This window comes from Puntigrus tetrazona, chromosome 22 (assembly GCF_018831695.1).
Source record: "Puntigrus tetrazona isolate hp1 chromosome 22, ASM1883169v1, whole genome shotgun sequence".
Classification (NCBI taxonomy): Eukaryota; Metazoa; Chordata; class Actinopteri; order Cypriniformes; family Cyprinidae; genus Puntigrus; species Puntigrus tetrazona.
In genome coordinates, this window is record NC_056720.1 from 13,934,622 (window position 1) to 13,957,986 (window position 23,365).

The following is a 23,365-nucleotide window of genomic DNA, read 5'->3' on the forward strand; positions in this document are numbered from 1 at the left end:
AGTATTTGAGCGTTAAAACGTCATATATCAAAGTAACATAGTTATATATGTTAATAATTTCATTTTTAATGACCTCCTTGATTATGAATGAGTTTTATGGCAATTTTGTCTGTAACGATACCCCTATTTTTGTAAAGTTTAGTTTAGTCCGTCGAGGTAGAGATTGGGCGCCAAGACGGCTGCTCTGCAGAATAAACACTTGAGAAAAGCATGTTATGGTCATTCATTGTTGTACCTCCTTTCGCTTTATTTCTTTATTTCTTTTATACTAGAGAACTGCATAAATTATTTTCGTACTGACCGAATTATGGGGACAATTTTACTTGCATACATTTTATGTTAAATTTCCTATTGTTTTATATAATTGATTAGTTCATTCAGTATTTAATGCAAGCACATCAGACCTAACTGTAATTAAATGACAAAAATAAAGAGTAAAAGAATTCCCTTACTTTACTTTTTTCAAGTAAAAGCAATGGTAATACATTACATCCAACTAGACTCAAGATTATGTCCATAAATTAAAAATGGTGATCATTATTTTAGAATGATCACAAACCTGAAGGAGGGAATTAATTTCAGTCAAACCAAATGATAATTAATATATGTAAAATTATGTAAAAAAAAAACGTATCTATGGATTCAGTCAGATTCTGTGATTTGCGTGCCTGTCCAACACATGCTCTTTCTCCCCAAAGAATGGGTATTTTGCTATGCTATTTTAATACTGCTTCACAAAAGTTTGTATCATTTGTATCAAGCTTTCAATGTCTTTCTGCTCTCTTTGTGCATCCCAAATGTGTTGCTTTTGCATGTGATGTAAAAAAAAAGTTCCACTCAAAAGTGTGTGTGTATGTATGTGTGTGTGTGTGTGTGTGTGTATATATATATATATATATATATATATATATATATATATATATATATATATATATATATATATATATATATATATATATATATATATATATAGTATTTGTCACAGCAGAGGTCACTGTTGTATCTTTTTACTGTTATCTAAAGTCGGGGGAAAATTTGTCAGTCACTAAGACTAATACACATAATACTATGATGTTATTATTGTTGACTGAAGGTTTTTTTCTCTTTTTTAGAGAAATACCTTCAGAATTTGTTTGAAAATGATCAAATGTGTCAAAAAGAGCAAAACATAATAGATAACAAAGAGACACTATGAGCAAATTTTACACTTTTGTAAAAATGTTTATTAACAGATCCACAATTCATAAAAAAAGAAACAGTTTAAAAAATAATAATAATAATTTAATTTTGCCCAGCTAGGAGCTTGTTGATAGGCAGAACATCATCAAGCTAAGGCAGGTATTGCAGTGTAATCATTGTGCAGTGGTTTTCTCTAAGGCAAACAAAATAAAAAAGCAAACACTGTCTTCCATGATTCTTTTTTTTTTAAATATGAAAACATAACCATTTTTATTCCCTGTGATGGTCCATTGCTTTGTTCCACACGCCCGTCCATTATTTTTCAAGTACGCCAAGACTGCGATGAGTCAGGCAGCCATTTTAAGGCAGTGCAGTTATTGGACTCAGTTTGAACTGGTGAACTGCCGGCTGGATGGGCATTGGTGTCAGGAAGGAGGTAGGGAAGGTGAAAACTGAGGACTCGAAGCTCTCGGTTTCAAGTGTGAAGTCTCCACTAAAGAATGTGGGTGTCTCCTGAGCGGCAGGAGTGACAGACGGAGGTGTGGAAGAAACCACCTCTGACTCAAACTGCAGTAGTTGACCCATGAAGCTAAAATTGGGCGAGATGATGGCGCGTCGCTGTCGGATGACATCAAAGGCCTGCTCCAAGCGCAACCGCTGGGTTTTCATAATGTAAGCCATGCAGATGGTGGGAGAACGAGAGATTCCAGCCTCGCAGTGGACCAGCACTTTACCTCCCTCTGCTTTCACACGTTCTGTGGAGAGAAAAGATAATGAATTTGTCACAAAAGCTTTCGAAATAACAGCTTGAGTCAACAAAAACACAGGCTGTCTTTTAAATCAGACTTCATTTATAATGCACACTTAAAAACCTGTGCTTTTAAAACTTTTAAGCTTACAGAGATAAAGAAGAAGAGAAAAAATAATAATAAAAGGTGAAGTAGTGGCACCAGACAAAATAATAACGACTGTTTCCCCAATCACACCCTTCATCTCCCATTGGTCAGTCAAACAAATCTCAAATTTGCACTATTATGGAAAGCTCCAATTCGTATTCCTGTCTAATTCAGCACAGCTAAGCAGATTCCAGCCTCCTATCTCTGAACGACGCACACACGAGAAGTGAAGCGCATGTTCATTCCTTGCTGCTTTTTAAAACAAAATCTGCTGGTGTGAATCACGCTTGAAGCCCATCTGGAGCGGAGCGGGGCTGAGCTGTGGGCGTCATAATGACTATCACACTCGCTAATGCGCCTAAATATTGCCACACACTCATTAGCTGAAGCTTTCAATGGATTATTCTTTCACTGCTATCGCTTTCCTGTGGGAGACCAAATCACCTCACTGTCTCTTACGTAAAATTGGCTGTATTGAGGTAAATGTAAATTAAACTTGGGTATAATCAAATGTCATGCAGGATATGTGAGTCCTTGAATGACAGGATGACATAATTAAAGCCTCCACCAGAAGAACTGAAATATGATCACGGGCCAAACAAGGAGTTTTCACCATATGTAAAGTCTAAACAGCATCTATACACTCTAAAGGTTTTTTATGTAGTGCTGTCATGTCAAGGACCATTTTTGCTTCACTAAAGAGCCTTTCAGTTTTAGTTGTAATTTGAATTTGGGAGAGCGAACTTTGTTTATGCCTGTGTTTCTGAGGGACTATACTGTTTGGCGGAAGAATGTTTTTATTAATATAATTACACTTTATTTGCTCCGTTTTATTTTGAGAAACCTTACTACATATACCTAACTGTTTTATAAAAGCTATAACCCCTGTGAAGCTGTGGTTTACGGTGAATATATAACAAGACTCTGCATCGTGCCTAACACCCCTTAGCTGTTATAAATTCACTGTAAACTACAGCTTCACGGGGCTTATTGCTTTTATAAACACATTCACCTGAAAAAGAACCCTCGAACAACCTACAAAACACATGACATTCTATTTATAGCACACAAACACACCTAACGCCACTAATCATCGACTCATCCACTGACACACTGGCCACGCCTGTGATACGCAAGATCCTGGATTAGTCTAACCAGTGAGTCATGCCCGTTTATCTCTCTTTATCTGTAAGTTTCATATAATTTTTTTATTTTCAGTGGAAGTTGGTATTAATTGCACTTCCCAGAGTACAAGTAACATGGGATTAGTAGGTGTAATTAAAGGTGCAGTTCAGATTATGAAAATTACGCGTTAGTAAAGCAGAGGAGTCTTATTTTTAAACGGTCTGAAATTAACTCCGCTATCTATAGGTCTGTGCTCAGTTCTGGGAACGGTTTGAGCCATATAGATTAGGTTTTTATAGCGTTAAAGATGTTGACAGTTACATTTTGTTAAATAAGGCACTAAAGCAAGTGTTGAAATTCAAATTAATGTTAACTATAACTAAAAATGAAACTCTGAAGTGCTCTGACAATGTTAAATAAACAATTATATAAAGTAATGAAAACATTTAAGTAAATAAAAATGAAAAAAATATAAAATGAAACAAAAATAAAGAAACCGAATGATTAAACAATTAAAAACCGACTCAAATATTAGTGCTGTCAAATGATTAATAGCAATCAATCGCATGCAAAATATTTTTTTTTGTGTATGAGTGTGTACTGTGTGTATTTATATATATTGTGTATATTTGAATAAATATATTCAAGAAAAAATAGGCTGTGCTCATACATGAAATGTACAGTGCTTATATATAATGTAAAATTGTATAAATATATAAATGTACATACATGTAAACATACTAAAATAACATAAACATAAACTTATAATATGTAAATCATTTTGAAACTGTGTTAAATAAAAAATAATTAAAAACACACGCATAGAAAGCATAGCATATATACAATATTTACCAATAAAATCTATGGCCTCCTGGAAGTGTGAGCTGATATCTGCCGTGTGACTGTCCTCCACCGGAATCCATTTGTAGTCATACTGTCCTTTGGCTGGCCGCGAGTCCTTACGTGAGACGTTCAGCAGCGCTGTAATGCGGAGGTCACTGAGATAGTCCTGTCTACAGGCGTGATAGGCACTGCCCAGGTATAGGAAAGGCAAGATCTCCACTGGCCGTCCCTGAAAAATAACAACAATAAACAGATATTAAAACAGAAGCTCTGAAGACAAGCAGGTGGTGTAGAGGCACAGTTTGACCTTATCACAAAAACTGAACAGCAGACCAAAGGTCAGACATAAAAGGTCCTTAGATGTCCGTTGGATGTCTTTGAAGGCTTGTAAGAGGGCTCTTTGGTTTGGATAGATAGATTGTTGGGTTATATATATATACATATATCTGGAGAAGTATCTGTCTTTTTTGTGTACTTTGACTATCAATATTTGAGGGGGAGTTGTTGCAGAAACTCCTACAGTTAGAGGAAGTGGTTTCGGTGGAAGCAGGTTGAAATGAGGAAACAACAGCTCGCTTTCTTCTCTCTTACCTGATCATAGTCTGGTTTGTGGTGAGAACCCAGTTTGTCACAGTGACTGCTGACGCCTCTTTCACTTTTGTCTTCACTCAGATCCACAGACTTGGGTTCAGTGCAAAGCTCGGGGTAATGGGAATGGAAGTTCTCGTAGCCTCCTGGAATGAGATATATGCTGTTATTATGAGTTGCCAAGGATTGTTGAGTCGTTCGCCTTATCAAAGGCTTCACACGATGCAGTTCAGAGTGTAAGAGGCAAGAAGAAATTCCCATCGACATAGGGAGAGCGGTCATGAGCTCAACAGCTTGACTTTCAGTCATTAAAATCTTCTAGTTCAACTCAACATGTCATTTGAACACAATCAATAACTTATTTTTAAAATCTCCGTATATTTGAATGCAATGCTATCACTGAAAGGAGTAAAAATACAATACGAGGCTATAAATATTACTCTGCTGATTCTCATACTTCTCTCTCTGACTCATCCGTCCTTTGACGCACAAAGAGAATTTATCTCTCGAAAACCAGACAAAGCTCCGATCTGCTCCATCAAACCAAATACTAAAGCTATTTCACTATTTTCAGTTTAAATTTTATTTTAATATACACATTTTAACCTATTTATTTAAACATAAATAGCACTCATATGAGTATACTCATTAAAACGTAATTCTTCCATTGATTCTTAGAGTGAATGAATATGAAACATCTAAAATAGATTTTTTTATTTATTAATTTGTAACTATGTCAGACATCAAATGCTTTATTTGCTTTGTCCTGGAATCGTCATTCTAAACGTAAACAGAACTTAAACTTAAAACGTTTCAAATGAAACGCTTAAACACTTCCTCTTGAGATTACTTTCAAACAAGCACAAAAGGAATCGTCTTTACTCACCTTTCAGGAAGCAGATGCTCGCGCTAGTCGCCAAGTGCGACAAACTATTAATGACAATCTGAGCAATACTGTCTTTTTTCAGTTTTTGTAAATGAGGTGTGCGGTCATCCAGAGCCACGACGGCGGAGATGCTGCCCTCGCGCAGCCGAAACAGCGCTTTCTCGTCCGGGATGACGAACTGTAGAGGCACTGGACCGCCGCGGGACCTCCGGACCACCACTGAATTCAAGTTGACATTGACGGAGCCTCTGATACTAGAGCTGGAGAACGAGAAATACGGTCTACAGTCCACAATCAGACAATTTCCACACTCCTTCCGTATGATCTTCCTCAGGCGGCGACAGTCTATGCTGGAGACCTTCATGTTGGAGTGACAAAGTGAAACGCTTGTAACAGGGATGTGAATGTTTCAAGGGTGTAGGTTGCCTACTAAACCCTGTCCGCTGAGCCTGAGTCTACATTTCCTCCGAGGGGATTCCGTCCGATTGCTTTTATATGAATGGAACCTCCGGAGCTTGACGTCACGAACCATATATGGACATGTCGAAACGGGAGCGCGCGCCCACATTCTGTAGACCGAATCCGCCTATGAAAGGCGAGAGAAGCAAATACATCGAAATCACCAGCTCATCACCCATGCTGCACACATTGTGTCATTTTCTTGTCAATCAGATGCTTTTTCCTGGAAGTAACATCAAAAATATTTAAGAAGTGTGCTGCGTTAGCACTTAGCTACTTAGCTAAAAGAAAGAATAGGATAAATATATCCAGATAACACAGGCACGTTGTCTGTTAAAGATCGCTTGATCTGGAAAGCATCTGCCGTGTACAAACATCCGAGAGTGGTCTTTAAAGATGTCAGATTTACATACTTCTAAACCGATCAAAAACATGTTCTATTTGACATCTTATAGGAAATGTGCTATTGCCAGACGAATACTAAAAATATTTAAATGCAGAAACCAAACAGACATATTAGTGATGTACACTGTATAAAAAAAAATAATAAATCCTTAAAATAATTAAAAAAAAACAGCAGTTGTGGTTGCAAAGAATGTTACCGTAAAAAATATGGTAGCGACATTTTAGGTTTTGCAGATTTAATTTAACTTTACATTTAAATACTGTAATTATTTAACTGATATAATGTTACAATACCAGCCTATGGAAGTACGGAAATGTACTTTTGTACCTTCGTAATACACTGATAAACGGCAAAAGTAGGTGGTGATGAGAAAGTCACATGATAAACCAAAGCCTATCACAAGCGGATTTTAAATACTCATGTATATAGAAGGTGCACAGTCAGTTTCATTCACACAAACACTAAATCAATGAATCTGAAATATTGCAATAAACATTAATTCAACAACGACAGACGTAACCTAAAACCCTAATATAAACAAGTGAAAAAAAACTGAAAATAAACATTTATTAAAATGATATAACGACTATAACGCGGGGTATTCTAGGAATGTCCATTTACAGTTTTTCACTTTCACACTTCCAAAATGGTATACTACCATAAAATTACACATAATGTCCAATACAGTTTTTCACTGTATATAGTAGGAGAACCTACCATTAATCAATTAATGGGTTTTTAGTGTAGCATTTTTACAATATTTTACCATAAAATTCACAGCCTTTTTTCATGTGCTATGTAGAATTTAGACATCAAAACAATGAATAGCATGATCTTGGCAGCGCTAGTGAATGGTAAGTAATGCTTAATAAACTTCCGCTTCTCTCTATCCACCTGTCCTATATCCGTTCTTCATAATCCCAGGAACTCTAATGCGATTATACGTCACATCCCTCACCACAATACACAAGAAGAGACATTCCTTTTTTGCTTACTGTACACGTATGCTGTGGAATATAGTCAAAATACTGTCTTGTTAATTTATATGAGCAATTGTTTTCACTGGTGCGGGCCCATCGTTTCCCAGAATGCACCCCGTGGAGAGGAGAGAGTGACCGTGTCTGTGTGTTTGTGTGTGACAGGAAGAGCAGGCTGCTGGAGGATTACTGTGGCAGGCCGTCACCCATATGGCCCTGTGTAATCTCTGAGCTGATGACATCACAGTGTGTTGGGGTGACACACACGGCCCGTCCGCCCTCACGCTCCAACCTAGCATTGGCAAAATGAATGTGAGGTGAATATTGTGTGTAATTATATGTTACTATGCGCATGTGGCCCACAGGAGTGGGTCCTTGAACGAGAGGGATCAATTGAATGTCTGGATGACTTCACTGTTTAACGGGATTATGAAGGCATTATGGTAAAAAAAATTACATATATTTAGAGGAAGTCTGCTTCAAGGTTTAATACAATCAAGGCATCATGTATTACATTGTTAATATAAAACAAGATATACACTGGAATAAAGGATAATGTTGTAAATTTGTTCTGTGCTTTTGCCATTTGTATTAGTTTATTAGATTTGTTATATTTCTCTTATATATTTTTCATTTTAGGTTCTTAATCTAATACTTACAGATAATTTTATTGAAGATGTATTTAATTTCATGAAAATAAAAGTTTAAATCAACAATAACAACGCAAATATATTCAAATATTTAAAATAATTGAAAATGTTACATTAATTGTATTTTTACCACGTACAATTGTACTGTTTTTTCATTCGAATTATTATTATTATTATGTAAAATATTTATATACTTCATCATAAATCACTTAAGATACAGACTATATTTTATAAAATTATATTTTACATTTTGTTATATAATTCAAACGCATAAATGTGTTACTACTTCTTTTGTAATATTTCTGTATGTATAAATATGATGTATAATTTGTGTGCTATTTTTGAAATATCTTGGAACAATTAGTATTATGATATGTGACCCTGGAGCACAAAACCAATTATAAGTAGAACTAATATATTTTTAGCAATTGCCCAACAAACACTGTATCATTAATACATTAATCATCAATATTTAGTAAAATTACTCTAAAATTACTCTCACTCTTATTTAATATAAAAAGATTGACATATAAATCTCAGTTTCAAAAAATTGACCTATATGACTGGTTTTGTGCTTCAGGGTCACATATGATAATGATTCAAATATTGTAGTGTATTTGAAAATACCACTGTAAGGTATTGTACTATGTATGGTTTTGTCTCATTTTAGAAACCCCTGATTTGCTTCTCTTTGTGACTCATACCTTTTCTTCTCTATTCTATCCACAGTCTGTGTGTGTGTGTGTGTGTGTGTGTGTGTGTGTATAAAATACCTTCCTGATGTATGTGTGTTATAGGATAAAAAAAAAATCATCACAATGGAACCCACTGGAAGTTTTTTGCTCTAGTCACAGATGCAGGTGCTTCCTGTATTCCTGACAAAAATTCCTTGCTGACCAACACATTTCTTAATATATACCACAAACACCCGCGCACACACAAAAAAAACACCAGTGCGCACGCACACACACACACACACACACAAACACTTACGACACAGGCGATTTCGCATAAAGAGCATTGACACTAATCTAATGTATGTGTATGTGGGCACCTGGTAAGCCCTGCCTCCTTGCTGATGATGATGCCGATGATGCAGATGACGGTGGTAAATTCCTAGACTCGCAGCTGTGTGCCGGTAATATAGTGGGTCACGTTATGACACACACACAGTAAACCATCTCAGCTGATCAATAACAGACTCAAGAATAGTAGAAGAGGAAAAAGCGGAGGCTTTAAAATACTTTCAGAACATGGAAGTGTTCCAGGAGTGAACAAGTGTTCCAGGAACAGAATGTAATGTACTTCGAATAAAAAGTCTGTTTGCTTTAATGCCTCATATGTTTGAAATCTCACTCATTGCGTCACAACAAAGCTTTGAACGGAAAAGTTAACTCCAGAATTAAAGTGTGCTCAAAATGATAAACAGCTGATAAAAACATCACAATAATCCACAAGTAATCCACACCACTCCAGTCCATCAGTTAGCATCTTCAAATCAATCGTCATTCAGGCATTTTTAAATTTAACTTTAAACCACTGTTTTGGATCAAAGCACTAGACTATAATCCATAATAAATCAAGCCCTTGATTTCCTCTTACATCAGAATTCACTCAAACTGTTTCTGCTTGTAGACACATACAGATTTCTGCTTCACAAGATGTAAGCTGATAGGCCGGAGTGATGTGGATTACTTGTCGATTATTGTGATATTTTTATCAGCTATTTGGATTCTCATTCTGACGGCACCCATTCACTTCCGAAGATCCATCAGTGAGCAAGTGATGTAATGCTACATATCTACAAATCTATAAAAAAAAAACCTCATCTACACATTGGACGACTTTTTTTTAGCAAATTGTCGCTTTGGTGTGAATTATTCCTTTCAATTCAAAGGACAATATTCATTGCCAAACAAAAGTTATGTTTCCTTTCAAAGAATTCTTGTGCACATTTTGGAATATTGCAAAAAAACACTGAATGTAAATGGCAAGGAAATTCTTCCATACACACTGAAAATGTTATGTGACTTCGCACTATGAGACGAGATAACTTGAACCATATTGTTCACACAGCATCTATATGTTGTTATGGTCGTTCTGAAATGGATGAGCAAGGTCTGTAGGCTAATTATTATATTCAGTGCCATCTCCTATATTCTTATTGATATTTAGTGCCACAGTTTACCATGAAGTGATGTTTCTTTCTGACTCTAAGGATAGAAAAAGGTGCTTTATTCAAATATTTTTATGTGATATTCCAGTTCAGGTTTAATTAGAATCTTTGGTTGGAAAAATAGCTACTCGTGTTTGCTTTTTGAAGTAGAGTTCATTCCTAAATCCATACACACAGGCCTGAGTCACGCTACACACCCCTCTGACTTTATTAATGATCATTCTAATGCCACAATGCTACAGGGCACAGAAAGAGAGAGAGAGATATAAATGTACCTCGCCTTCTCTATTCAGAAGAACAAAGCAACTCTAGTCAGGAGCAGTAAAAATAGCACAGACTCCAGGTGCTCGCAGACGCTGTCTGATTGAACAAGAAACCACATCAGGGTCCTCACCTCAGTGTGCATCTATTTTCTGTCACATATTTGGAAAATATTCAGTTTACAGCCAGATTTTGAAAGCTTTCTCTTCTCACTTGGATTCAGGTGGACAGTTGCTTATTATTTTCTGATTGTCAAGGCACTCACAGTAGCTCTGTTTTAAAACCTAGCTAGACAGCATTTTTACATCCTGACACAGTGATTTTGCAAAAACCTGGCAACAGCATTATTCTCTCTTTCGTTGTCTGAGTGAGTGAGAGTGGAAAGCTACTGACTGATGTAGAAATCATTCACAGCAAGACGAGAAAGTGGCAGAAACTCAAGTAGGGAAGATGCAGTCTTCTTCGCAAAATTCTTTGCAAATGTTTTTAGAGATGGATCAAATAAGGCAGAACAGAGCTCCAGTTGTTTATTTTTGCATACACAAGCAGATAATCATATGATTTGAGAATGAAACATAAGTCAGTCAGCAGAGCTTAATGCCAAGAGAATTACAAGTAATCAGATCATGTTAAGTGTGCTAGACAATGGGTGAAATGGGTGTCTAAAGCACTTTTTTTGTTGTTTTTTAGCAAGCAATTTCACATATCTTTAATCAACCTGTGCTGGATATATAAGTCACCTGACCTGAATGTATAATATACAAAACATTCCTGCATTTAAGGGTTAATCTGCTGATATCACGTGGACTGTTTCAATTGTTTTAACAACCTGGATGTATCGTTCGGCTAGCAACATGCTAACACTAACCTCCACTGTGTGGGCTGCAGATCTGCTGACTTTGAATAACTGGCACTGAGTTGAAGGAAATTATACAATTAATGCCAAGAAGAATTACAGGTTGTGTTGTTTTCCCTCATTTAAAAGCATCTTTCTAGTGCATTGTTTTGTTTACGGAAGCACATTCTCATAACTTCTCTTAAATGTATGTGCATGTGAGACATTCTTCTATTTCAGAGGTGTTGACATTCAGCTGGAAAGTTTCGAGGCTTCCAGGGGTTTCCCAGAGCAAATCTTTAGATGTAAACAAACACCCTATTGTTCTACCTGCTATGAACTTATTGTCCAGTTTCAATGTAATGACTGTCATTCTCATTACAGACATAATGACCTCAGACACTCAGGACTGTTGTGTTTACATTCACTTGCCTTGAAAATAAATGTCTCCCCAGTGTCACTCAGAATAAAAATAATTGTTCATTGACAGTATTATTGCTGTCACGCTGTGGTTTGAGGGAAGGAGCACTCGACGAGTATATACCCTTAATAGTTTTTAATCTTACACAAAGTAGTAAACAATAGGTAGGTAGGCAGGCTTACAAACAAAACATAATAAAGACGAGATCGGACAAACTGAACTGAAACAAACAGGATTAAATTAAATACACAAAGTAAATTACTAAATTAACAAGACACAGCTAAACACAATGAGACAATTAACTAAAATTAGGTCACATCTAACACATGGGACATGAAAACAACAACAAAGTCCAAAGATTTGACAATTGCAGTTAAAGCTGCGGTTTATATGTTTTGCCTCTTTGTCATCATCTCTGTTTAAAAACCTGGAATTGCATTCCCTTGCAGAATTATTTTTATTGTGTACATTGTACTCAGATGAGGCTATAGCAAGGATGAATGTAATGTTTTGAGGAGCATGTGTAGCTGTAAGTCACCCCAATGGAATCCTGTACTTAGTAATAACAGATTCTAGCCTATTATATATTGGATATTGTCAAGAAAAACTGATCTAATGATCAGTTAGCTTAATCACATTAAACCATGCAAATTATTATTAGTTATATTCTCAAATTATTAATGACGTCAGCATTGCTTGACTTTGTATTAGCATGTAGATTTCAATTTATGTCAGTCTACATCCAATTGTTGTGCCATTCAAATTTCATATTAACAAATTCTTTTAACGCAAAAAGCAAATTGTGGATTACTTCAAACTGGCTGTTTTTAAAAAAACAAATCTTGTGTGATCTGTAATCATGAGCATTTCTTCAAAACTGGAAAATCATTTAATTTAATTCACATGTGTTTCATGTAATCCTTTCTGAATTACAATCCACCATCAAAATGATTTTTTGATGTGTAATTATTTCAGCTGCTGTGAGAAAAGGCTATAAACGACCATCCACCTGCAGGACCCACACATGGGCTTGCCTAGTAGCCAGGACAGCTTCTTTATGTTTACAGACATTACATAATGACGACATAATTGAATTTCCCACAAAAACTTACCTGCACTTAAATTAGAAAACATTATTATAAGGTAGCCATTGTGAATCAGGCTGAAGGAAGGCGACAGTTTTGAACACTGGCTGCTCGAATATTGATTTTGGATCATTTCTAACCAAAATAAGTTACGGACTGCAGCTTTGATTAATCGTGTGTCTGATTAAATCCTTTATTTCCTCATTAACCAACCACTTTACTATCTGAGGGTGCAATGTGACATGCAGAGCTAGATGATTGTGGTGATTCTGGCACAGATGAAGCAAGTGATCCAGGCTTTGATTTCCTCCTTGTCCTTCACTGCAGGTCACTGCCTTTAATTCTAGCTGAGTGGATTTGGCTTTCGGACTCCCACACAGATAAGGGAGGGGGAAGAGAAAGAAGAAAGGGAAAATGACAGACAGCGGGAATTTGGGTCTCACCCTATATGGCGGGATATAGCTGCAAGCCAGGGCTGAACGGCTCCCCTCCTTTCCCCACCCTGGAAGACCCTTATTATAATTGCCATTGATTGCAACAAGAAATGTTTTTGCAGAGAAGGATGCGACTTGTTTTAGACTGAGTGCAGGTTAAGCTTTATTGACAGAGTCAGTGTCATATTACCTCAGAAAACTGTTTAATCTTGTCGCTCTGTGTTTTAAAGTGTTTATAGTAGTGCATGTGGAAATCTATGGGGCACAACACTGCACTGTGCACATTTATGTCCACTTTTCAACTCATGTAATGACCGTGTAACTAAAATAGTGCAGTTATATTTAGTAGTAGTGAGGTGGTAGCATTAGCATGTTAGCATTAGCATTGTTAAAGACATTTTGCTTCATGTCCCAAACAAATGACTTTTCTTATACTAATGTTTTCCCACAAAACATTTTAACAACCTTACTATTTTTTTACAATATCTTACATAAATATATGTGTAACTTTTAGCTAGTTAACTTAGTTAATTTATAGAACGCAGTTTGTAGTTTAGCTAACTAAATTTCCAGAATAGCTTGTCCTATTGTTGTTATGTAAGAAATAACCATCCTGCTGTAAAAAAAACCCCAGCATATACTGGTTAAGTATGTTTTGTTTAAACCAGTCCTTTGCCAGCACATGCCCAGCATAAACCAGCAAAGGATCAGATTAGACCAGCATCCCAGTATCAAAACATACCTTTTTTTTCATCAGGGCAAAGATCCATCCACACAAAAAAAGTAGTCCCAGAGCTAAAAGACAGTGTAGCTTGCAGTTTCACCAGCTAATTTTGTGTAAAAGTGTAGTTTACAGCTTAGCTTGGATGATTTTTATAACATAGTTTGTATCTTAGCTATGACAATTTTTCAAATATCTTGCCTGATACTGTTGTAAATAACAAAAATGATTACAGCCATTAAAGTAACTCCACCAATAAAAAAAAAAAAATGTAGCTAGTTTAACAAGCATATTTTTCAGAAACTTTCAGATTAGTTATAGAATTTAGATTAACAATACTGCTGATGAATAGCCATAAATTTATCCTCCACAAAAAAAGTAGTTCCCACTACTAAGAGTGCCATGTAGTTTGTGGTGCAACCAGCTAATTTAGCTTAAGGCTAACCTTCAGCTAATTTAACACATTTTTTTCTGTTTGTAGTCTGTAGCTTAACTACAGTTGTTATGTAATAGATGACAAAGTATTTATGCGCTGAGAGAAATAGTCCTAGCTCAAATAACCCTTTTTTTTAAAAAAATATAAGAATTATTTATAGTAGCATTTAAACAAACTGCTAAATCTTTTAGCATGTCATATGCTTCCAATGAAGTGCATTACTCTAACCATGTTTTTATTTATTATTATAATAATAATTATTATTTATTTTAATACCTCAAGAACAGCACTCCATGAATGCCAATGCTACGCAAGTTTCTCTGTATTTTTAGCAAGCCTGATATGGATTGCATGCTTCATGTTTGCAGTTGCCATCCCACATCTCTATATGAGCTGGAAAGCGATATGAAGCGAATGACTCATTTTTCTATATTCTTGATCTCAGATCCCTTGGGAGGGAAGGAGGGATGAAGAATCGGAGGAAGGAGGGCTGGAGGGGGTGTTGAGGAGAAAGGCAACGGCAACAGACGGGTGACACATCTCTTAGCTGGAGGTTTTCTCCCCTCCTCTGAGGCAGAATCTAAAAATATCGTAACCTAGTGCCTTCATTAGACCAGACAGAGCTCTCCGTACACACACACACTATTCGCCCACAAAGAGCAATAGAGCTTTACCAAAACACAACTCATATCGACCATTACCTACTCCTCACGAGCCAATTAAATACCATGAGATAAAAAGAAAACTGTTGTGTGCGGCTCTGTCTGCAGGCGCTACATGTCCATGCTATGACTCACCGGGGATAAGCGCGTGGGCGCACACATGTGTGTTTATGCGCGAGTGTGTCTGAATGTGTTTCTGGGTGAAGATGACATTCTTCAAGACGAGTTTGGTGGCTCTGACAAACTGTAAACTCATGAAAGTGTGTCACGAAGAAAAGCATTAATTACAAAGTGTGTGGTAATTCCAGACCAGTAGGGAAGAATATTGATCTAGTTTATATGTTTATTTATTTATTTTAGGTTTTTGTTTTTATACATTTGCAAGTAGCATTGTATTACATATCGAGATTTTTCTTCTGCAAGAGAGAACCAACTTTTTTAAAATTGCAATTAGCAGTTGAACAACTGCGTTGTCTTTTTTTTTTTTTTTAGCATAATTAGAAATTAAATTGAATTAAATAAAAAAAATAAAAATTTCTATAACCTTTGTGTTGTGTGGGTATGTATTGTGAGATTTTTATTTTGAGATGTAAACACAAAACACACACAAATTGTGAGATATTAACTTGCAATTTCAAGAACAGAAGTCAGAATTGGGAAATAAAAATGTGTATATCATGGCAGGAAAAAAAATATTCTCACAAATCTCAGTTTATTTCTCACAATTTTGACCAAACAAAACAAAACAAAACAAAACAAAACAAAAAGAGAGAGGGCAGATTTGATATATATATAAACATAATAGGTATGAGTTATGAGATAAAAAGTCGCAATTGGCTGTTTTTTTCCAATTATTCTTATTTTGTTATTGTATAGTGGAAAAAAAATCATTCTACTACTACTGCTACTAAATATCCTGTGGAACACAACAATACCTTTCTTTTATATATAGGGACTCAGCAGTTCAGTCTTCATTCAAATTGCATAGAAAAGAGCAGCCAGTACATTCAGCTAAATAACTATTCATTAATTTAGGCAGGTTTAGAACAACATTTTGTACAGTAAGTGTGAGTCACACAATGTTAATCATACAATGTTATTTTTTAATGAACAAACAATGGCTTGACTTAATTAAAAGGGTTGTACAGAACCAATCAAAAAAGCATTTTAGGACAGTTTGCGTATCATTATATAACTGCATACTTGTTTTGGTGCTAATTACTCTATTGCTTTATTAATATCACAGTCCAGCACTGTCTGAAAACGCCAGCTGAACAGTCTCTCTGCAGACGGCCTTGTTGAGTGGGAGGACTGCTGGTGAAGTGCTAAAATCCACCATCTTATTAAAAGTATGCAAAATGATTAGAATGAGTCAACCACTTAAAAGTAAATACCAAACCTGAGTCACACAAGCTATATGAGTAACGACACCCCTGGAACAATGAAGCAGGATGTTTGAGATCTAATAGTCTTATACATAAACACACGCACATTTTCACTGGTATATTTCTTTAGCGACAGCACCCTGGCATGTTTGACCACATTGTTTTTCAGCATTTAAATAAGCATTTTTCTGAATGTACAATGCTGATGACTCATGTAACTGTCCAAACACTTAAAAAATGCATCAATTTCTCTGAAATAAATGCTGCTGACGATAACGCTTTAAGTAGGCCTACATAAATCTTACACAGATACAGATAACCAATAGGTTAAGTCATAAATATAGCAAAAAGTTTTACAATAATAATCATAATTTGTTTGCATTGTTTTACTACAGTGGTCAATATCTTTTCTCTGTATCCCATAATTAAAGTCACATTCAAAGCCTTTTAACTTCTAACCGTAATAAATAAATAGTTTTAATTATTATTTAATCTTTATCACAAACATTTAGCTGTTCCACAGTTGTGAACAGAATCATATATATATATATATTTGAACATATATATATATATATATATATATATATATATATATATATATATATATATATTTAAATAAATCTGGATTTTAAAAGTAAAAAATATTTTTAAATACATATAGATTTCAAAAAGCTCCCTTGATACTCTTCTTTGCTCACTCTTTAATGTAAATTAAATCATTACAATTAATTGGCCTAACTTACAATCTATTTATTACATTTATTAAAAAAATCACATTTAATACAGTTTCCCAGATATTAAAACATTTCATGATGTGACACTAACTTACTTACCTAAAATGTATTAAGTTAGGCAAAAATAGCAACCTAAACACATTTAGAAAGTTTTCCTAGTATATAACGTTGTTTAGTATGAAACTGTGTCATTTCTGTCAGCACAGCTACTTATTACTGTATTTTCATTAGTAGCATGCGTAAATTCTCATCATATTTAAAGCACTTCCTTATTTTTAAATGTCAATGTTTTACAATGCTTTTCGGCCAATGCTACATTTTTGGCAAGTGGTTGAAAAAGTTTTGATGACAAGATCTGTCCTCACACACAATGAGGCAGAAACTACCTGCCTTTTCCCCTTAGTATCACTTTCAGGATTGAAATAGGGACATGCATTTCAAAGCTAACCACTAACACCCTCTTTCACAGTCCAAAAATGGCTGGCGGCAGCTGAGAGCTGTGAGCGCTGTGTGGGCAGATGGGGGCCGGCGGTGGGTGCGTCAGTCACAGATGTGTTCCCATGTAAATTTCTGCTTTCTTTCTGGTTAGATTGCGGTGATAATGCACCTGTATTACTTCCCTTTTAAAGACTGCATGACAGCATAAAAAAATTACAGAAACATGCAGTGGTCAGTGAGAGTGTCGTAAAAACTCATTGCGTAATATGTTTTAGTTTCAGAACAGTAAGGGTCATTTTGCAGTTGTGGTGTCGTTTATGACTTTATTCTTTCAGATGAATACAATCAGAATTATATTCATATATAAATGTCCTGACTTTTACCAGCTTTATAATGGTAGTGAATGGAGGCTGAGATTTTAAAGCCCAGGGAAGAGTACCAACCACCATAAAAAGTGCTTTTCTGCTTTAGTAGTTAATAAAGACCTTCTAAAGTAAAGTGATGTGTTTGTGTAAGAAAAATATCTAGTTACGCTTTATTTTAAGCTGCCCTGGTAATTGTACATTTAAGTACTCTGTAATATTAATTAACTGTATGTGCTTACTATATGGCTAGGTTTTAGGATTACGTTTTTTGGTTTGGAGTTAATTGCATGTAATTATGCGTCATTTATTGTATGTAATTTAAGTGTATGTAACGTGTAACCAGGGCACTTTAAAATAAAGTGTTACCAAACATCCTTATTTAATCTCTATCTTACTCTAACTGTTGTATGCACATTCATTAGAGTGGCCTCTGGCAGATGATTTAGGTTGATTAAATTTTGTGCATACAATTTTGTTTTTTAGAGGAAATGTAATTTTGCTTTACCATTATAAAACCATGTCCAAAATAGATGCCACAAAATGACAAAAACAATAAAAAAAATCACAGGTAATCAAGCGTGTGTGGGCAGCTCTTTCTGGAAGCACTCTACACTTGCAACCTAATGGACATTTTTATAACCTAATTCATAAACATTAAACATTTTCAACATATTAAATGTACATACCAAGTGACTAATACCATCTTTGTTATCGCTCATTGGTTTACAGATAGTTCATTGTTTTAATGTATATCTTTGCTTTAATTTTTTTTCAAGATTTGTTGTTAGAAATGCTATAAATGCAACAAAATATGATATTAAGACTCACATTAGACATGTCTAATATTGATTAAAACACATAACCACTACTTGACATTGCCATATACTTTATATATTGTTGTTCCAGCTGTGACGTCATGGAAATAGAAACAGTTTCTGAAATGGTTTCGCTTGTCGTCATCGTGGCTAGTTAGGACAAAACTCAGATTAACATGTAAATTATACCTACATTAACATGTAAATTATACACACATTGTGTGTAGTTAGGACACAGGGGTGCCCAGTGCCCAAATGAACAAAAGCTTGCTATATATATATATATATATATATATATATATATATATATATATATATATATATATATATATATATATATATATATATCAAATAATGTTCAATTCTTATTCCCCCCTTTTGTCCAATGTACATATACACAAAATACACCATTTTTTAAAAACAAAATAATGTTTTTTTATTTGAATGATACCATTATAGACATATATATATACATATATGTATAAATTTACACCATACACACGCAGCTGATTGAGGACAGTTTGTGCATGTGAGTTCACTTAGCGTACAGTTGGGATGATTCGGAGCAAGTGGGGGAGCTATTTCCTGTGGGCCATTTCCTCTTCCTGCCTCTCTGAGTGACAAAGACCAGTGGGGGCTGGCTCTTCCTGTTCAGCAGGAAATGGGAACAGCTCTGAGCAGATCTAGACTGGCAGTGAAGGCCTGCTATGCGCGAACAGGCATCAGAAACAATGCACATCCTCAGGGCATGTAAACAGCGCTAGCCCATGCCAGACCTCGAGGACTTGACAAAAACAAAATAAAACATCACCCCATTTGACTGCTCATGTCACACTTTGTAAATATCGTACAAAAAAGTTTTGTGATTACAAGCAGGGAATCCACCCACAATTTCCACTAAGAGTGAGAATGAAACTGCATAAAAAAAACATTCCACTCCAGTGGGTGTGCTGGGTGGGGCTGAGGTGTGTCTGTGAGTGGGTCATTACTAATGAACCACAGACAAGTCTTCTCATCTGCTACTCGAGTGTGTGTGTGTGTGTGTGTGAGTCTGACGTGAGAAGCTTTTACTCAGCTGTCTATTCCTGTGGCCGAGATGTGACATGCTAGAACATGTTCCTCATAAAGCAATTGTAAGCTAACTGGCTTTAAACATCATGCTAACGTCAAATATTTTGTGTTCTTAATAAACACATCTTCGCTATGTTGTTACCCAGACGTTCAAATGGGTTTTAGTGTGGTTCCTGTGCCAATTCTAGGGGCTTTCTGCTACGGTTGTCAGGGTTTTCTGGGTAATTCTTGGGTGTGTTAGTTGCTTACCCACTGGCTCAGGTCAAAGAGTTGCAGTATTATTCACACATGCATGCCCAATTAACTATTCAACTATATTAAAGTACCCCTTATATGGATTTTTGAAAATGGCCTTTCATGCATTGCTCTAAGTGAATGAAAACATCCTGCAAAGTTTGATGCATAAAGTGCATAAAGTGTGTAAACTTATTGTTTTTCAAAAGAAAGAGCTGACTCTGAATCATTGAAACTAGTCATTTTTTAAATGAATCCCATGCCATTTCATGTTGACATCAACATAAAATATTAGCATATTGTCCATCCACTTGTTGGTCTTTTTGTGTTGGTCTGAATGAAAATGCAAATTCATTCTTTGCCACTAGGTTCTACTTTTGGAACGTTTAAATAGCGGTTTCCCTGGTAACCCTTTACATAAAACTGCACTGTGCTCTGAAACACTGCTTTATCAGGTGTTACAGGCTATTTGAAATTAAAATGAGACCAATCGACCAATCACTGCCGATTAGTATAAATTAAAGGAAGGGTTTGGAAACATGAGGAGTCATTTGGAAGTTTTAAGATAAATATAAATGCATATAAGTTTTTTGACCTTGCAAGTATGTCAACCTGTTGTTGTGGACTCCCAAAACTAAAATATGAACCTTTCTGAACCCATAATAGGGGCATATGGCTAGTCAGCTGCCTCTTCTGGCTATTATTGTCACCACTTCCCTTATTCGCCATCCTTTACCGGGCTCTCGGTTGGGCTGCGTATGTAATAGGAGGGGCGCAGAATTAGTTAGGTCTGGCAGATTGTGATGGGGCACACCTGAAGTGAATGAAGCTTTATCAACGCCACTGTGAAGGGCCAAGCATGCCACGTTGGTGTTCTCATGGGTCCAGGAAGGGTGCATACAGGGAGTCCCATGCAGCAAAAGATGTGAGCTGCCGGACCAGCGTTCCGGACTAGTATCGCGCCCGTGAGGTAATTTAATTCTGTAGAAGTGCCATGGGCCAAGCAGAAAGAAGTTGCCACCGCTCCTTGCACTCCAGACTTGAAAGGAGAATGTGGATTCCAAGCCTTACCTGGACTCTTCTCTACAAACACTGCCCTTACGAAATCTGCAGCACAACGAGGACTCCAGTACCCCTGTTTATTTTAGATCCTTTATCCACTTGGACAATTTATTTAAATTTTTATTTGTTCAATAAAAGCCTCTACCACTGTTTTTGTCATTTGGTCCTCCTGCCACAGGGCACTTTAACTGTTCTGCTATACACTTCTTATTCACTTTCAGAATAAAATGTTCCTGATGATTTACTTACCCCCATTTCATCCAAGATGTTCATGTCTTCCATTCTTTATCCAAAAGGAAAACAGCAAACTGCATAATACATAGTAGCTGGCGCACTGTTCATGTATTTGAAATTGTAGTGCATTACATTATAAAAATTGTAATTACACATTTTAGGTTACATAATCAGACTATGTTTAAATTACTATTAGATTACTTTTAACCCAACTTTTATCACATTTATCACATATTCTGTCTGCAGGAAGTACATTATAAACATTATTTTATGTCAGAGTTTACTAAATTAGGGAGTTGTGAGTTTAAAGAAAAGCTAATAACTCATGAAAATGTAAAATTAAAACACATTTAAAAAACAAACAAACAAACAATAAAATTAAAAAATAAATAAAAATATGAAATATGTAACCATGTGAATAGTATGTAATCATATAATCAAACTGTAGCTGGATTATAAGAATTTTAAATATATTTAATGAAATGTAATGTAATTACAAGTACTTAATTTCTGGAATCTGATTACGTAAGATGACTTGTAATTGGTTACTACCCATCTCTGATGATGAGTCAAGCAGATACAGGGCTAGTTCAAAACAACCATTTTTGTGTACTGTTACACCCCCACGGTTGGGTCAAAGACGAAAAAAAGTGTTTAACCATAAAAAAAATAAGTGTAATGCTGCTTGTTGTACATTAAATGACAACGGAACATTATTAACTAAATATTGTCGTCTTATTCTCCAAAAAATATTAAAAAATTTTAAAGTAGTATTTCATTTTAATAGATTTAATGTGCTTCTTGTAGACATAAAATCACCTTTGTGAATCATATTTCTGGAAAAAAAAACCTTTAATAGAAAAAAACTTACAAAAACAGTAAAAAAAAGTAGGCCTACATGTGGTCTAGAACCATCACACAGTGCCTCATTTTCAATTCAATATGGTGTCCAGCCTCAGTAAGGTCTATAGTAACAGTAGTGCTTGTCCTATCAATCACTTCAATAATGACCATGTGATGCTAATCTCCACCTGATCATGGAGAATCTAACAGCCAGGGGTGTTTTTTACGCCCTGTATGCCCCATCAACGCCCCCCAGCCAGGGAAGGAAACGCAGGAGAGACGGCTCCGCTCTGGAGCCCACTGTTTATGCAGCAGCATCCTGCCCATCATCCCACTAACCAACGACAACACACACACACACACACACACACACAAATAATTATGCACAAAATGCTCACACACAGGCGTAGCAGTGAATAATCACTGCACACACTGACGCAACTCCACTCACATACACACGCTTACACAAAGCACTCAGATTTCCTCAAATAAAGACAAAGAGAGCAAAAGGGAAGAGATGGATGTTTGAGAAAGTTGTGCAAGAAAAACATAAATAACACACATGCTATTGCATTATGAAGTGCTATCACTATTCATAACAGTTGCATTAAGGCTTATATGCTTCTCCTATAAGCTGAATTATTGTTGCTGAGACACAGCAGACTGACATGTTTAAAAGGAGGCTGTGGTGATTCATTTTGACGTCTGTCCATTGTTATTACACTGAGCTACAAAGGGCTCTGACCCATTGTGTGTGGGTCTGTTCGCACTGTGACGACATCCTAGTTTCTCCTCCCATCCATTATTTATGTGTCCAAACACATTGTACTGTATGGGTGCTGTCTGCTACCTACCTAGGCAGCTCACTCCTAAGGCAGTATTCTGAATGGAGACATGATAAGAGACAATATACACAATAAATACAGAACACTTGAAAAAACATGCACAATGAATTTAATTTTATTCATTTAATTTTGTTAATTAGGTTTTTCATTTTTGTAACTTTTCTGCAAAAATAACCATTAGTATAACTTTTGTATATGGTTTTTGCTTTATTTTTTTGTTTTGTTTTGTGTATACTCTATACTTTTTTTGTATATTCAAAAATAGACCTTATTTAAATTGTTTTATAGTAAATGTAATT

The 23,365-nt window shown here is 35.7% G+C and overlaps 1 protein-coding gene across 1 annotated transcript; it reads right to left on the reverse strand.

Annotated features, from left to right (window-relative positions):
• Window positions 1–1,200: 1,200 nt before the first annotated feature.
• Window positions 1,201–5,992, reverse strand: dusp5 (dual specificity phosphatase 5). Its single transcript, XM_043223776.1, has 4 exons — window positions 5,518–5,992; window positions 4,635–4,777; window positions 4,053–4,272; window positions 1,201–1,934 (listed from the first exon to the last, which is right to left on the reverse strand). The coding sequence occupies exons 1-4, from the start codon at window positions 5,879–5,881 to the stop codon at window positions 1,540–1,542; spliced, it is 1,122 nt and encodes a 373-aa protein (XP_043079711.1). The 5' UTR covers window positions 5,882–5,992; the 3' UTR covers window positions 1,201–1,539.
• Window positions 5,993–23,365: the final 17,373 nt, after the last annotated feature.